The 16,573-nt window shown below is 41.7% G+C and overlaps 1 protein-coding gene across 1 annotated transcript; it reads left to right on the forward strand.

The window, feature by feature from the left end:
• Positions 1-4,165: 4,165 nt before the first annotated feature.
• Positions 4,166-15,996, forward strand: MAP1LC3C (microtubule associated protein 1 light chain 3 gamma). Its single transcript, XM_088448948.1, has 4 exons — positions 4,166-4,316; positions 4,402-4,457; positions 4,705-4,811; positions 15,597-15,996. Exons 1-4 carry the CDS (start codon positions 4,259-4,261, stop codon positions 15,754-15,756), a joined length of 381 nt encoding a protein of 126 aa, XP_088305074.1. The 5' UTR covers positions 4,166-4,258; the 3' UTR covers positions 15,757-15,996.
• Positions 15,997-16,573: the final 577 nt, after the last annotated feature.

The raw sequence follows: 16,573 nt of genomic DNA on the forward strand, positions 1-16,573 counted from the left end.
GGAATCCATCTCACAAAATCTTATCAAATTCTGTACAAAGCAAACTATCCCCCCTTATTTCGTGCAATTGAGCAAGATATTTCTCGTTGGCGTACTCTTTTTATTTCTTGGATAGGACGCATAAATGCAATAAAAATGAATGTCCTTCCCAAACTATTATATATTTTTCAGACCCTTCCTGTCCCTGTGCCCCCACATGTTCTCTCTTCTCTTCAAACACTCTACGGTAAGTTTATTTGGAACAACAGAAGACCTCGCCTCCGGAGGGAGATACTTTTCAAAAGTTCAGTAACAGGAGGTCTTGGCCTTCCATCACTACTTAAATATTATCAGGTCTCCAGGCTCAGCCAACTGGCGGCTTGGCACTCCCCTAAAGGTGCCAAACGATGGGCCGATCTGGAGTCTGAACTTTGCAAAGGCACTTCCGTTTCTGATCTCCCCTGGCTTCTACGCAAACATAGGCCCCCCTCAGCTCTCTCGGTTCCCTCAGTCGCTCTTACTTTGTCTACTTGGGACTCTCTATCTTCTAAATTTGCTCTGTCCACCTACCCCTCGCCTCAAACCCCTCTGTGGAATCATCCCTCTTTTCCCCCTGGCAATTCACCCCATATGGCTTACACCTGGTCAAAGATCGGCATTACCCGTTTCCGTCACATCATAGGTAATTTTGCTCCGCAAACGTTTGCCGACATTTGCGAGACACATTCACACCCGCAAACATCTTTTTATCAATATCTTCAAGTCCGTAATTTTGTTACCTCATCCCTTCTACCCTCTCATTCTCAATGTAATCCCACGGCGATGGAACGCCTTTGTATTTACAGTCCTGCTGATAAAGGCCTCATCTCTCGTATCTATCACACTATCCTTATCCAGGAACATCCACCTCTGGCGGCCCATGAACTTTCTTGGGAACTGGACCTGGGTATTTCTCTGGGGGATGAAACTTGGGAGGCCATCCGCCTCAATATATCAAAATGTTCCATTAGTGTTTCCATTAAGGAGAACTCATATAAAGTGTACACCCGATGGTATCTTGTGCCGGAACATCTTAACCAAATATATCCCGCTTCTTCCAATATGTGTTGGCGAAACTGCGGTCAAATAGGCTCTTTTCTCCATATCTGGTGGACGTGCCCTAATATCGTTCCCTTCTGGTCGCTTGTCCAATCACTTATATCCTCTATAGTCCCACTATGCCCCCCCCTTCCCCCGGCCTCGTTGCTCCTATGTGCCCCGGTATACCAGCTATCCAAATTTGACAATAAAATGATTATGTATATTTCCTGTGCAGCCAAATATCAAATCGCTAGGACCTGGAAAAACCCTTCCCCTCCAACTCAACAGGCGCTCCTCAATCGTGTTTGGTTTGTGTCCAAAATGGAGTATATTACTAGCCTTCAAAATAATAATGTGGACAAGTTTCACAAAATTCGGTCTCAGTGGTACAGGTTTAACAATGCGACCCTTCCTGGTTTATCTTAAACATTTATGCTCTATTTTGGTGCTAGTCTAATATAAATATATATATTTATATATTGATTTTATTTTTTCTTCTCTGTTGCCCCTCTCCCTTCCCCTTTATTTAGTTTTTTTTTTCTCTCTCGCTTCTCACGGCTCGCTTCTCCTTGTTTTCAATTTTTTTTTTCTCTTCTCTCTTTCTCCCCTTAGTCTTTCTCGTCTTTAATTTTTGTCCATTTATGTCTCTGACTAGTTTTTGTAGTTTTTTTTTTTTTTTAAATTTTCTGAATGTGTTTATACGATTTAAAGTTATATTTTGATATATTTTTCACGATAACTGGAGTTTTTTGGCTCCCATAACCATTACTCTGGTGTTTTACAATAACAATATCTGTTACTATTTTTGGTTTTAAGTTTATTGCATCACATCCGTCTTTATATGTTCAATAGTTGGAAGAAAGGAAGGACAAGAAATATATGGCATAGCAATGTGGTTTGGAAACTGTACCATTTCATTGTCTTTTTCTTTTTTCTGTTTTCTGATGATTCAGGATGTATATGTTTGCCTCTGCTATATATCTATGTATCTTTGTCTCACATCTTGACAAATAAAAAGATCTTAAAAAAAAAAAAAAAAACCCAGCTATAACAGACATCATACGAATGTATGGAATGAAGTAATTCCGGCCTATACAGGACCAGCAGACATGGTAAGCAATTATATGTATAAGTAAGGCCAGATAATCAGACAGATAATCAGACAGAAAATCGTTCATAACAAAATCGTTGTGTGTGTATGCAGCTTTAAGCCAACGATTTTCTGAATGATTTTCTGAATGATTATCTATCAGATTTTGTAAAGTGTAATTAACGATTTTTTTGAACTACAAACGATTTTTGCATATTCCCTTAATGAAAATCGTTAAGTTGGTCAGTCTGACTGAACTACAAACGTGAACGCGCATGAACGTTAATAGTTCATTGTTTTAACTTAGAAAGTGAACGATTTTTTCAACTATTAAACAATAAACAATATCGTTATCGATAATCGTTCAAAAAATTGTTGTGTGTGTATGCAGCATAAGAAATAACATGGCTTACATTATTTTCTCATAGCCCTGGGTTATTCCTGACCAAGGGGGTCATTCAGACCCACTCGCAAGCGGCAGTACGCTCGCAAGTGGGTCGATGTTCCCCACTGCGCATGCGCACGATGGAGGGAGCTCCGCGTGCGCATGCGCGAGACCCGGACTGCGACAGCCAAGCTGTCGCTCCGGGTCTCGCACCAAAGGGGGCGTGCTGTCGATGTTGAGAGACAGCACGCCCCCTTTGGTGGGCGGGCTGGGGGGGTGGCTGCCCCCATGGGAACGCCTACCGTCTGAAGCCGGCCCCACTGACATCACTAGTGATGTCAGTGGGAGTGATTTTGGCTCTGATAGAGCCAAAATCACTCCAGGACTTGTGGCTGGGAAACCCTACCGCAGGGTTTCCATCGCAAGTCCGATGGTCGCGATGGTCAAGACCATCGCGACCATCTTTTTGGACGCTCGTATATGCTGTGGGTGGTCACCCACAGCTATACGAGCGTCCAGGAGGACGCTCCATTTTAATGGAGGAGGGCCCTGATTCAGAGCGAGCGCTCTGGTCAGAGCGTCCGGCTCTGAATCAGGCCCCAAGGCACTATGAGTGTGGAGTTTACATGTTCTCCATGTATTTCCTCCAAAGCCCCAGTTTCTTCTCACATTCCAAAGTATACTGGTAGGTTAATTAGCTTATGACAAATAAAAAAAATCACCCTAGCATGTGTGTCCATGTTAGAGGGAATATAGATTGTAAATGCCACTGTGGCAGGGACTGACGTGAATGAATTAAATATTCTCTGTAAAAGCGCTGCAAAGTGTGCGCTATAGAAATAACTGTTACTAAATAAATAACTGCTGACATTCATTATTCACAAATTAGTCTTGTTTTGAAAATGTCCTATATTGTGTTCAGTAAATGAATGTAATGCATGTGATTAGTAATTCTGAGGTATAGTTACTAAGCAGTGGAATTTCAAAACCCATGAATTTTCCCGATTTTGCCTGCTAAATTTAAAGCAATGAATTTAAATAGAAAATAAATGAATTAACTATTGTTACCCTTTAAAATCCGACAAGCAAAATCAATAAGAATAAGTACCACATAGTACATACGCCCTTAGAGCTTTAAGAAATTTCACACAAAAAAATGGTTGAAAACTCTGCCAGACATAAAACAGATATATTAATAATATGTAGCTGGTTTTATATGGCTGCTTTACTGATAAAAGATAGCATACCTACCAATCTGGCTTCTTTTCCCAGGGTGATAATATTCTGTTTCTATTTCTCTCATTTGTTTTTCAATTGCATTAACCTGTGTGGCTTTGCTTAGTGGTTATTGAGAGAGCTTTTTGTTTTAATATTAACTAATTCAGCACAGGTTATTGCAAGTGGAATGGGCAAAAGCACATGATTATCACACTGAAAACAGGAGTCAGGTTTGCAAATGCCTGTGAGGGACATACATGATGCTTGTGATCAGCTACTGAAATTACTAGTACTACTAACATATTGGTAGGAAAAGAAAAACACCATAAAATAAATGTGAAATTCAGGTGTGTTTACATTTATTAGCTCTCCTCCCCCATGGGGTTGTAATGTTCTGCCACAGCTATAAAAGGGATCATGCAGCTCAGACAAGCTGACATATAGCTTTGGTTGCTGTGACAGGTCAAATTTAATATACTTTTTAGGGTCAGGGGGAAAAAAAAAAAATGCAGTCTCCGCCAAAGGTTGTAAACACTAAGCCCTTCAAACTGAGGAAGAGCTTAGGTAAAAGAGGGAAAACATTATATAATAAAGCATATCAAGTTGGTTAGAAAAAAATCTGACCCCTGTTTTTTCCTTCTCTTAACAGCAACCCGAAAATCTGAGGTAATTCGGATACAGGCCAAGTTTCCAACTAAAATTCCGGTAAAAGAATGATTTACTGTTCCATCATTTACAAAACCATGTGCCGTACACCTAAATGAACTGTATTTCTTATACTGTTTGCTATTAATAAGGAGATGTTTTAATTTAACAAATTAAAATGGAGTTTCTTCTACATATGTGAAAAATGTTCTCTAGGATAGAACCAAGTGAAGTCTCTTATTTTAGGTTGATCACCACAGTAAAGTATTTTAATAATAATCCACTTTATTTTTTTTTCCCCTTTCAGGTCATTGTAGAAAGATATACCAAAGAAAAATATCTACCACGCCTCGACAAAACAAAGTTTCTTGTTCCTCAGGATATTTCCATGTCCCAGTTTATAAATATTATCAGGTATGTGTCTTATATGTTTATTACATACTGTACTGTAACATGCTTTGCATTGTGCTTACTCCTTTCTATAGACCTTCTCTGGTAGAGACCAGTGACATTTTTAAATGAATTTGTGAAAGTGTTCAGCATGGTAGAATTCACCATTAATAGTTCCAACCACTCCAGAAGGCAGAATAAATTGATTGTCCTCATCCTAGCTGTATCCGTAGACTGTAGGTTCTGCAAAATTAGAAATACTGTGAGGAATGAAAAATCATTGGAAATGGCATTGCTGGAACTCTGTGGCCAGTTCTCCTGCGAAACTTACAGTAATTCATGTGAAATGTTGCTTCTCTCAAGATCCAGGTTTTAAAGCGCTGTTATCTTGGGAAATGCCAGTTTTACAATACTGACCAAATGATACCATAATATTACATTTTTCTCTGATGCAATTCTCACCACTCATTCTTAGGGGGCTATTTATCAACGAGTTTTATCACACAATGAGTGATCAAATGCGTTGCGTATGACAAATGTTGCTCCAGCCAATCAGCTCCAAACTGTCATTTTTCAAACAGATGACATTAGGGAGCTGATTGGCTGAGCACCATTATCATATGCAATGAGTGTTCTCACTCGTTGCGTGTGATAAAATTTGTTGATAAATAGGCCCCTTATTCTCTGGGCTTCCTAAATATTTATAAAAAATGTATTTAAAACACAAAGCATTGTTATTTTAGTAAGTCCATAAAGGTCCAAGTCCTGAGCTACAGTAAGGTGCATGATGGGATTAGAAGGACCAGCTCATCAGTAGAGTCCCTGCCTGGAATAAAGGGGCACATCACTAGGCGACTAGTGAAGGACTAAACGATAACAATATCGTTGTCGTTCATTAAACTGTGCAGTGCCTACACTGACCGATATATCGTGCAGGGTAGGCACCCTACCTCATCCCTGAACACTGTCAAATTGTTGTTATCGACAGCTTGACCAGCATGTTCAGGCGATGATTGAGGTCGGAAACAACCAGCGGGAGCGCGCGTCGCTGGTCATTTCCAACATTTTATTGCCAGATTCATGAACGATTAATGGACGACTGAACGGTAACTGTTGTTATCGTTCAGTCTTCCATTAATATCTGCTAGTGGATGTGCGCCTTTAGATTTTAGTAATGGCAACGCAGTCGGTATGATGGCCGGCGGTTCAAATCGTGGCAGCCCACCAGGGGAGGAAATCCTGATCGTCGTAAAAAGAAAAGTAAGGTAACTAAGTATAAACTAACCTAATTCTACCCCCTCACCCTCCTATAGGGTGCCTAACCCTAATTTCCCCCCGATAGCCCTAAACCCACCCTCCCGAGGCTGTCAGCGCCCGGCATCCCTTCGATTGGGATTCCGGGCGCCGGTCTCCCGGCATCAGTAAAATGACACCTGTCATTTAACCCTCGCCGGGATTAAGCAGTCGGGAAGCCGGCGGTCGGCATTGCGTCCGCCAACTTCCTGAACGTATACCATGGCAACTATGTGGTAGTGTGGTAAATAAAGAGCTGAAATAAAGCGTTATATTCAAATTATGTAAATTTTGCACCTGTCCTTTTACCAATGCTGTAACTCAGCCAGCGATACAGTGTAACCCATACCTGCCTATTCTCCTGGACGTTGCGGAAGTCTCTCGAATTTGCGGGCATGCCCCCGCACCCCCGGAAGAGTAGGCAGGCTTCCCGCATCTTGCCCACTTCCTAGTGAAATGGGGAGGGTAAACAGTGAAGGGGCGGAGCCAATATGACGTGTTTCTAAGAAAATTGCATCATATTGGCCCTGCCCCCTCTCGATCAACCTGCGATCCGCAGCATTTCCTGTCGGGGCTTAGTGATGAGTAGCACCGGGAACCGCCCTCACCTCAAGTCGACTGCGTCTCTCCTCTGGGCTGCTCCTGGAAGATAGACTCAAAATGTAGGCAAGTATGGTGTAACTACAGGCCTTGGATTAGCAAGACTTGTAATATGTATGGTCCTGTTTCTCTTAAACTGGGTACACACTAAACAATGTGTGTACCCAGCGACTGCACAATATATTGTGCTGGCTGTACACCCTACACGATCCAGAGTGCAAACGCGCCATAGGTAAACGCAGGGGGGGGGATCTAGCTGCTTAGAAACCGCCCTCCCCAGCCCACACCATGACCACAATAGAAATAGTAATATAATAGAATTTTACTAGTGCTGCATGTTCTTCTCAGTTTAACAAATGAAAAAATTAGCACCACCTGTGGATCTTTTAACATGCATCAGCCAGTAATAAATGACCTGTGCACCAACTAGGAGATCTGGAAAACATTTACTGTTAGGGATGTACTGCTATACATATATGTCCAGGGCAGTGCTAAATTATTCTGCTGCTACCCCAGACTCCCGGACTTGCTCTAATGCCCTGGAATGGAGCCCACATCATCTGAAATAAAAACATTCAGCTCAGACAGAATAGCCCTACTGCTGCATCTAATGGCTTAGTGTGATCGCTGGTCCTGTATATGCTGGGATTATAATACACAATGTAATTTGTATGACTCATATTAAAGCTGGTTAAGGTGTTAAGTGCTAATTCTACCCTCTTCATGGACTGTCCACACTCACTCTAAAACCAAGCATTTGGAAACCCCCCTCTAGATATCCTGTGTTTACCACTGTGTGCAATATATATACTGTTCCATGATACATTTAACAGCATGGGTTCATTCATTGCATTGTCCCATTTGCTTTGGAGCACAGCAGATGAGACGATGCGATGAATGCCCGCCGTGCATGCGTGACCGGTTGTGCACACTTATATATATATATATATTTACACACACACACACTGATATGGTAGGGGTACCAACCGATGACAAGTAATAAGTGACAATAATACAGTAATAGTGAAACAGAGCGCTCTACCAAAAGGTGTCAGCTAGATCAAAGTGAAAGGACTAGGGCAAATAGCCCTAGATAAGAAATAGGAAAAGGTAAATGATCCCAGCGACAGGCGTCTCTCTAATGATTTAAAGTGCATGTGCAACAACAATAAAATAATTATAAGTGAATATATGAAAAAATCTATTTATTCCAAAATAAGTAGACAGTATGAACACAAAAAATTGATATTCAAAGCAGAATTGGTCCTCTATGGTGCCAATTCCTCATGTTTCTTTAAATACCTCTATGCATGATGCTACAAATTAAAGTGCAAATAGTGCTACAGAACATAGATATTTCTGGCAGTTTTCTTAGATATTAAAAAGCACAATAAAAATACAATGTTGATAAAGTGCAAATAGTGCATGACGAGTCTAAAAAGATCCTTTATAAAACTGTTGCACGAACATATTATTCAGCATAAAAATGGCATAAGAGAAATTGGGATAAGAAATAAGCACAGAGAAATAATTTACTTAAAAACTAGTTAAAAATGCTTATATTAATAGTACATTAAGGCAAGAGTGGAGCTTACCCAATGCGTTTCATCCACTGGGACTTTTTCAAGTGTGTGTGTTTATTGCACAATGTAACAGTAAAAGATTGCAACCGATTGCTATTATCCATGTATATTCCTATAAAAATTACATTAAAAAAAACATTAAGATAAAAATAAAACATAACTTTTCTTATGTCTATGCTCCAGGGGTCTTTAAATTGGTCCCCTTTAATGGTGTGAGCTCACCACAGCAATTAGTTTCCTTTTTTGGGTGTCATCAATATTGTATCCAAGTTAGATGTGTAGAAAACAAATTATGCTGGGCATACACTATACAATTATTTGTCAGATATCTGTCCAATCTGGCTGGTTGGGATAAAAAGGTTATGGTTAGGGACTAGGGGGGGTTAGGCACTAAGGGGCGAGTATTAGGGTGTGGGGAGGGAGAGGTTAGGTTTAGGCACCGGGCAGAGAGGGTTAGGGTAGGGAGAGGGGGAAGGTTGAGTCACTGCTCATGGGCTGGTGCTGTGTGCTTGCCCCCAGGCTAAAATTCACCAGCCAGCCCCTGGGTGTGATGTTTCCTGCTGGCCCCCGAGTGCTGAAACATATTATAATAGTATTTTATTAGAGTTTACACCTCACACAAATCATGTTTCTGAAATACTCAAAGTACTAGGCCATGTAATTTCAATAAAAAGGTACTTCCAAATGAATTGTATTTATTTGTTTACATTATTATTATTATTATTATTATTATCATCATCATTTATTTATATGGCACCACAAGTGTTCCGCAGCGCCTAACAATTCACATAAACAAATACAGTAGGTTGATTTACAGTACAATACAATACAGGTCATGGATAATATACATTGCTACCTTTGTGACCATAACACCCAGATAAGCAACAATGCAAAGCAACCCAGTGTTAGGTGCCCCAGTAGAGAGTAAGAAGTAGATGAAAGTAGAGTAAGGAGAAGCACAAGAGGGTAGAGGGCCCTGCTCATAAGAGCTTACAATCTAAAGGGGAATTCATTTTGTTCTTGGGTCCTGACCGGTGAGGCAGGACTGATGTGGAGTGGCTGAGGCACCTCCAGACCCAGCCAGGATTGCAGCCACTACCGACTTCCAGCAGGACTTCATCAAAGGGAGACCAGGGATAGATATGCAACCAAAACTTACTGCTGTATCCAGAGCTGGCTCAGGTGCGCGGTTAATGTGCCAGCTGGGTGACTTTCGCAGCGTGCCCTACTCTTGCGAGTAGCGGAATCCCTTTGGGCCAAGCGGCCAGGACCAGCAAATCGTTCAGCAGTACCTCTCCCAGCAGCACCGTGCCCACCGGAGTCTCAAAGCTATGCAGCTCTCCGTGCTCACATAGTCCCTGAGGTGATTGACTGTCTAGGGGGGGAAGGGTTCCTTGGTGTGGTTTTTATAATAGTCTTAATCTTTAAATGTGGTTGATGTTAGTGCTACCTGTATATACTGTACATAGTGTGGTTACGGTTTACATGTATAATTAGTGTGTATGTAATGCAGGTGCTCTTGTACCTTGCTATTGCATGCTTACTGTTTGATCCCTGAATCCATAAAAGACCCGAGGTACCGTGTGGGAGCTATATACAGTTGCCTTTCTCAAGGCGATGAGGGCCAGTAGGTGAAAATAACGTACACATAAACCCGGTGTCTTCACATTTGGTTCATTTACACATTTGTAAAAATATGGTATCTGGGTGTGCGCTCTATCCTGACATAGACAGGGGCAATGTTTGTTGTCTGGTGCTAGGTAGGGAAGTGGTGAGCCTCAATCCTGTGGATATAGGACAGAGAGACAAATGCACCAGGTTTTTTGTGGGCTACAGGAGACTAAGTAAGTCCACCTTGTGTAATGCCTACCCCCTGCCCAGGATGGAGGAACTGTTAGCTCAGCCCGTCCAGGCAGGGTAATGACAGCTACCATTGTACAGCATGGGAGACTGTGGCATGAGTTCCCATGCTGATCTTAAAAGGGGGAGGGGTAGCAAAAAATCGGATTTTGCGTCCGCATGGGCATAACTGCACATGACTGCGTCAGCAAAATCAGTAACTTTCCCTTGTAAATGTGTGTGTGTGTGGGAAATGACAAACCTTTGAAGATGGACAGAAAGGTTGGAAGAGAGGTTATAGGAAGATTGTTTCCCTGCCAGCCATAAATGTCCAAATAATGTATGGCACAGAAGAAAGATGTCCCTGGAAATGACTACACATCTGACCAGGATTTGCTAACACCAGCCATAAAAAGTCCCATGTCCTGTTTAGGGACGGAGATCATAGAATTGTTGTTTATACCAACAGACAGCCAGGCTACAGAGGTGTATGTTTATTCACTTAATCTGTGTGCACGTTTATTGACCTAAGTCCACTTCTCAAACTTCAGAAAGGGCTGAAAGGTAATTAAGAACCCCTGCCCAAATGATAGAGAAACCCTGTAGTCCAGCTAGAGGGACAATACACTCTGAGCTGAGAAGGGTTAAAATTACCCCAGGGAGGGGGCTAAGGGGGAAATACAGGCTCACTGGTCAGAAAATGTGATTCTTTGCTTGAGGCTGTCGACAAGACACAGGGCACCTGAATTCGTCCTTGGGAAGGCCTCATCCCAAAGCTGTTCTATCCGTCTCGATATGAATGGTCGGTTTTCTCCCATTTTATTATTTTCTTTGGTTTACTTGAAATTGTGATTAACTGTGTTTTGTGACTTTTGGTAACATCCTTATATCCTTTGTAATTTTTGTACATAAGCTTTGAAGATATTTTTTGAATTAAACTAAACTAATTTTAGTTCTTGGAATCTGTTTTTATGACCCAAATGCCTCATGTTTGGCATTTTACCTATGTTTAAATATTGATAAGTTGTGTGTACAGGTGAGAGCAGAAGCTTGCCTTATGCTTTTGCATTAAATTGGTCTTCTGCTGGTGGCAGATACCAGAGTTAATAACCACACGCTCTGAGATATTGGTGTAAGGTCATGGCGGTGACTCTCAGATTGTCGTATCTGGGAAGAGTCGTCACGGCGGTCCGTGACAATTGACAATGAATACTGTGAACAGAGTTGAACGCAAGTCAGCTGTAATTACTCCCGTATATGGCGAAATGTATATGGATATTTGCAGGGTTGAATGAATGGATCGCCCCCAGCCATATGATTAGTTTCTTAGTGGCTGTAACGATCAGTGGCTGCGATTTAAATTCAGCATAATGCTGAATAGCCCCAGGAGGGAGCTCCCAGAGCTATTCACTTCATTGCGCTGTCAAGTCGGAGAATGCCGGTACTCACGACTTAACCTGGGTGTTTTAGTCGTGAGAACTGGCATTCTCTGACTAAAGTGCCGGCCGCGAGGCTGTTAGCGCCGTGCTATGCATGGCTGGCACTATTGTTGGATTTCTCCTCCCACCCCCAGGAGGATGCGAAAAGAAATCCTTTAGTCAGACCAAACATACCGCTAGATTGAATGGCTCAGAGAGCTCCCTCCCGGGGCTATTCATCATCGCTTTGAATTGCATCGCGGCCAGTGAGTCGTTGCGACAGCCCTCTCCTTGGCAGAAAAGATGCATATAAAAAAAGGTGTAACAGTGCATAGACAACAATTCCATGGACATTCCCTCATATGAGCAGTGAGGAAGCACAAGATAGGTCTGCAAAATCCCCATGCATTTAATTCTCTATCAGCCCCTTTGTCTGCAGATAAGGTGTGCTATTAACAGTCGCTATCTGTTAACTTTTTCTTTCTCACTAAATGAACCAATGTACTTGAGCAGATATTGCATGTGACTAAGAACAGGTCTAGGTCTTACAGTACCCCCAACAGCTAATGGTTTGGATTTGTGTGCGTGTGAGAACAGATGGCATTATTACTCAGCCAAATAGATAGAACTTAAAGGTTTATGATTAAAGCAGTGGTTCCCAGGGCACTTGCAGGGGTGCCACGGCTTGGCAGTCCAGGCCCATATCAAATTATTTATGGCTAATGTAAGAGGTAAAACCAGTGCTGATGGCTGCCAATCATAAAATACTGTATGTGGACACTTAAGGTGTGTACACACTGAGCGACCTAGCAATTCCACGATAACGACCAACTATTTCCTTTTGAAGTTCCGGCCTCTGTGATGAACGACGTTGGCCCTCATTCAGAGCCGCTCGTTAGCGGCAGTACGCTCGTTCCGAGCGATGTTTGCACATCTGCGCATGCGTACGGTTTTTAGTACGCATGCGCGAACCAGTCAGTGCGGCCGAAAATCGTTGGTACGCAATATAGCGAGGGCCTGCTATTTTGAGTGACAGAATGAGGCATATGTGGGTGGTAACAGGGGAAGGTGCTTGAAAATGGGGAGTGGAGATCCGAACGCAGGCGTGCTTAAAGGTCAAAACGGGCGTTTTATGGGTGTGCATATTTAAAACAGCAGCGTCAGTGACCACGTCACTGTGTTATTTTATAGCCAGAACTGCTCGCAAATTTGTGGTAGCAAACACCAACCACAAGAATAGCGAGCAGTTCATACGCTGGTCGATGTACTCGATTAATCTAATAAATAGCGGACATGACGTAGGATGCGAGCGGCCAGGGGGCGTTTTTAACAAATAAACGAGCGTATGTTTTGCTCGCTCGTTCAGACTTAGAGGTGTGAACAGACTGCAATGTGCGTACGGATCATTTGAATAGCCACCCCTTGTTTTTAAACGAGCGACCACAAATAGCGAACGGCTCTGAATGAGGGCCATTGTTCATATCCTTCATACACAGTGAACGATATAATGAACAATTTTGCCAACGATCAACAACCAACAATAGAGGAAAGACGAGATGGAGGAGAGTGGCAATAAACATGAAGATCGTTTGTCGATGGTTGTTTTCTATAAAACAAATGACCGATATGAACGATATACTCATCGGTATCTGCCAAATTGGCCTGCATGTACGGGCGATGAAAGACAATGACCAACGACCTACGGGAACGTGCATCGTTGGTCGTTATCGTTCATCATTTTTAGGGAAAAAATTAATGATATTTTGAACGATAAAGTTATCGTTGGGTCAGGCAAAATATCGCCCAGTGTATATGCACCTTTAGAAGTGCAACCCTGTCCACCGACACATACAGTAACTGAACCTAACAATGACAGACAAGCACAATTTACTTCATTTTATTTTTGCTTAATTTCTCAATAAGACTTTTTTGGTGTAGGGTGCTGTGAAAAAAATGCTGATACTTCATGATTTCTATTTATTTTACCTCTTATGTGCAAAAGATAATAGTGAAAGCATTGTGTTTCTGGGTTTAGTTTATTATTTATTACCAGTTATTTATATAGTGCACACATTCCGCAGCGCTTTACAGAGAATATTGGTTTCCTTCTAAAAGAATGTTATTGAAGTAATGGTTCTTTGTTAATGAAATAGTATGCAGTGTTCTCCCCAGGCTGTTTTTTGCGGGTGCACCACCCGGCAAGAAACAGCCTACCACCCGGTACTTTGGAAGCCTGCAAGTGGGGACAGTATCTGGGAGCTGTATAAAAATGACCAGATCCTACAGAGTTTGCATTTTTTCATAATCAGACGACTGGGTCTCTAATAAGGAGGAGAATTAATATATAAAATGTTATTTGAAATCATTATAAGGTCATGGTTAAAACCTTTTATTATTTTGAAGGCCCCCACCCGGTTACTACTTGATGCCACCCGGCTGGAAAAAAATTCTGGGGAGAACACTGGTATGGTCTGTTACTATCCAGTAGGAGTTTCATTAGGTTAATTTTACCATTTTTGTAGGCCACTATTATGCTAATAACAATAATTGAAAGTTAAGGGATGTATAAATGTGCCAGTTACATGACAAGTGGTGATCATTACAGAAATTACCTGTTCCTGACTATCTACAATATTACATATAACAATATGTGCCCAATTAGACATACAATTCTCAGCAAGCCTGTGGAGTCGGTAAGCCAAACCATTTTACTAGTAGTGGAATGAGAGTTGAAGGTTAGGCTCAACAACTCTATTTATTAACATTATTTTTACTAGAATAAAGTGAAAAAGGGTGTTTTCACACCCTATTCACATTATTTTAGTTTCACATAAAGTTAATAAAGGGCAATTGGAGTAGAATTCGTAAAATTCCGCTCCAAGCCCTAATTATCACTTATTTTTTGGGGAATTGCGATCTGTGTGCAAGTTACTAAAAATAAATTGTGAAAAAATACCAGGGAAAGCCCTGTGATAATAACTCCACCCGGAGGTGGCGTTATCCAGGGTCTTCTCTGGTTACCGGATTCTAAAAGGCAGAGCAGAACCCGGTGCCGACCCCAGTGATCAGCTGTGTGGTCTAAACATAATATTGATTGCGGTGGATGGACAGTTCCGCCCTCAGGGCTGTTGCACTCTGTGCGGCAGCACTGGCTGCACCACCCTAGTTACGGCCCTGATAGTTTTTCAGCTGTTGGAACGGGTGCAGTAGGTATCAAATCCTGACTGCAGCAACCCGGCATGGGTGAAAATCCAGATCGTCCCTAAGGTAAGTATCACTAACCTAATTTCCCCCCCCCCTAACCCTCCCTTAGGGGTGCCTAACCCTAAACCCCCCTTCCCTGCCGCCTAACCCTAACCTCCCGGGGGGGTGCCTAACCCTCCTCCCCCTGGCTATCTGCGCCTGACATCACTTCGATCGGGATGCCGGGAGTAGGTCTTCCAGTGTCTGGTTAATGACAGGCGTCTAGATTTAGACACCTGTCATTAGTACCACGCCGGGATTAGTATGTCTGGAAGCCGGCGATCGGGATTTAGACTGTCTGCTTCCAAACTACATCCCGTTGGAACGATATATCGCGCAGTATGTACTCCGCATAAGTTCCTGCAGTCAAAAGCTTTCAGTTGTCAGAGCTTGACAAATTGACAACAGGTGCATCGGAGCACTAATGGTGAATGGGCCAATTACATAACTGACCTTTTTACCTTGATAAACCTTGTATCACTCTCAGTGGAACCTGTCCCTGGCTCCTTTAATACTGCATCTTATGTAATTTGTGACAAGTGATTGCTTGCTGAGCATTAAGCAAACGAAGTGGAGACACTAAGAGATTCAGTGGACCTCTGGTAAACTGCCAGGGCAATAGGGCTTCTAGGCAAGAAATAGTAGTATTGGAAGGCATTGTTATGTGTTTCAATTATTTGGACACATACGTGCATCGTTTCAGGGTATTAAAAAAAAACCATTAACTCTAGCAAATCCATGTTTGAGGATTTGGCCAAATCCTAAATAGCAGATTGCATGTTTCTAAGGTTCACAATGTTGTACTAACTTGCTTTGTTCATTTCCTTGTGCAGAAATAGAATGGATTTGTCGGCCACACAAGCATTCTACATTTTGGTGAATAATAAGAGCCTTGCCAGCATGTCCCTTACTATATCAGAATTGTACAGGGATAATAAAGATGAAGATGGATTTTTATATATGACCTATGCTTCCCAAGAGATGTTTGGATGAGCGTGCACTGAATCATTTTATTCTTGCCGGCAAGACGTGACATGTTGAAGAGCATTTGCATATATCCTTTAACATGAACTGACCTTTTTATCCTTTATTAAACTTATCATATTTTTTTATTGCTTTCAGTTTAATTGTATTTTTTTCCTCATTTTAAAGAATTTATAGAACATTGAGTTTTTATAAGTAACTACAAATGATTGTCCAATGAAGTTGTTGTAATAAAGGATTAAAAATGTAGTGTCTAGTAAATTATATCACGTTTAAGGGTTGATATATATATATATATCAAGTTTTTTATACATTTCGCCGTTGCACACCAGATCGTGTAGTGCGTACAATGCACGTGATGTATCGTTATATCAGTTGCACAATTGTATAGTGTATTCCCAGCTGTAGAGGCTGAAAAACAGGAGAGGTTTGCTCAAGAACTGAAAATGAAATGGGATAGGGTACAGAGCTTGAAAAACCCTTACTAATTTAGGTGTAGGTTGTAATTTGGTTACACAACTCATGTTGGACTTTATTTTATTTATTTATTCTCAGTAGCCCTATCCATAGTCCTCCACTGATTTAATTTCCTAAGGCAGAGGTTCCCAAAATCCACCATTACAATCCACATTTTAAGGAGATCCATGCTTGAGCACAGGTGACTTAATTAGTAACTCAATTTAATTTAGCCATCTGGACTAAGGAACCTCTGGCCTAAGGAACTAGAGACCAAAAAGATTTGTCACTCGGATGGGAGCTTGCTTAATTGATCTGCTTGTTACAGGTGCCCCCATGTTATGTTAAGAACTTCATAAAGTTTGTCTAA

The sequence above is a fragment of the Taudactylus pleione genome, unplaced genomic scaffold (assembly GCF_031769625.1).
Source record: "Taudactylus pleione unplaced genomic scaffold, aTauple2 ptg000473l, whole genome shotgun sequence".
NCBI lineage: Eukaryota > Metazoa > Chordata > Amphibia > Anura > Myobatrachidae > Taudactylus > Taudactylus pleione.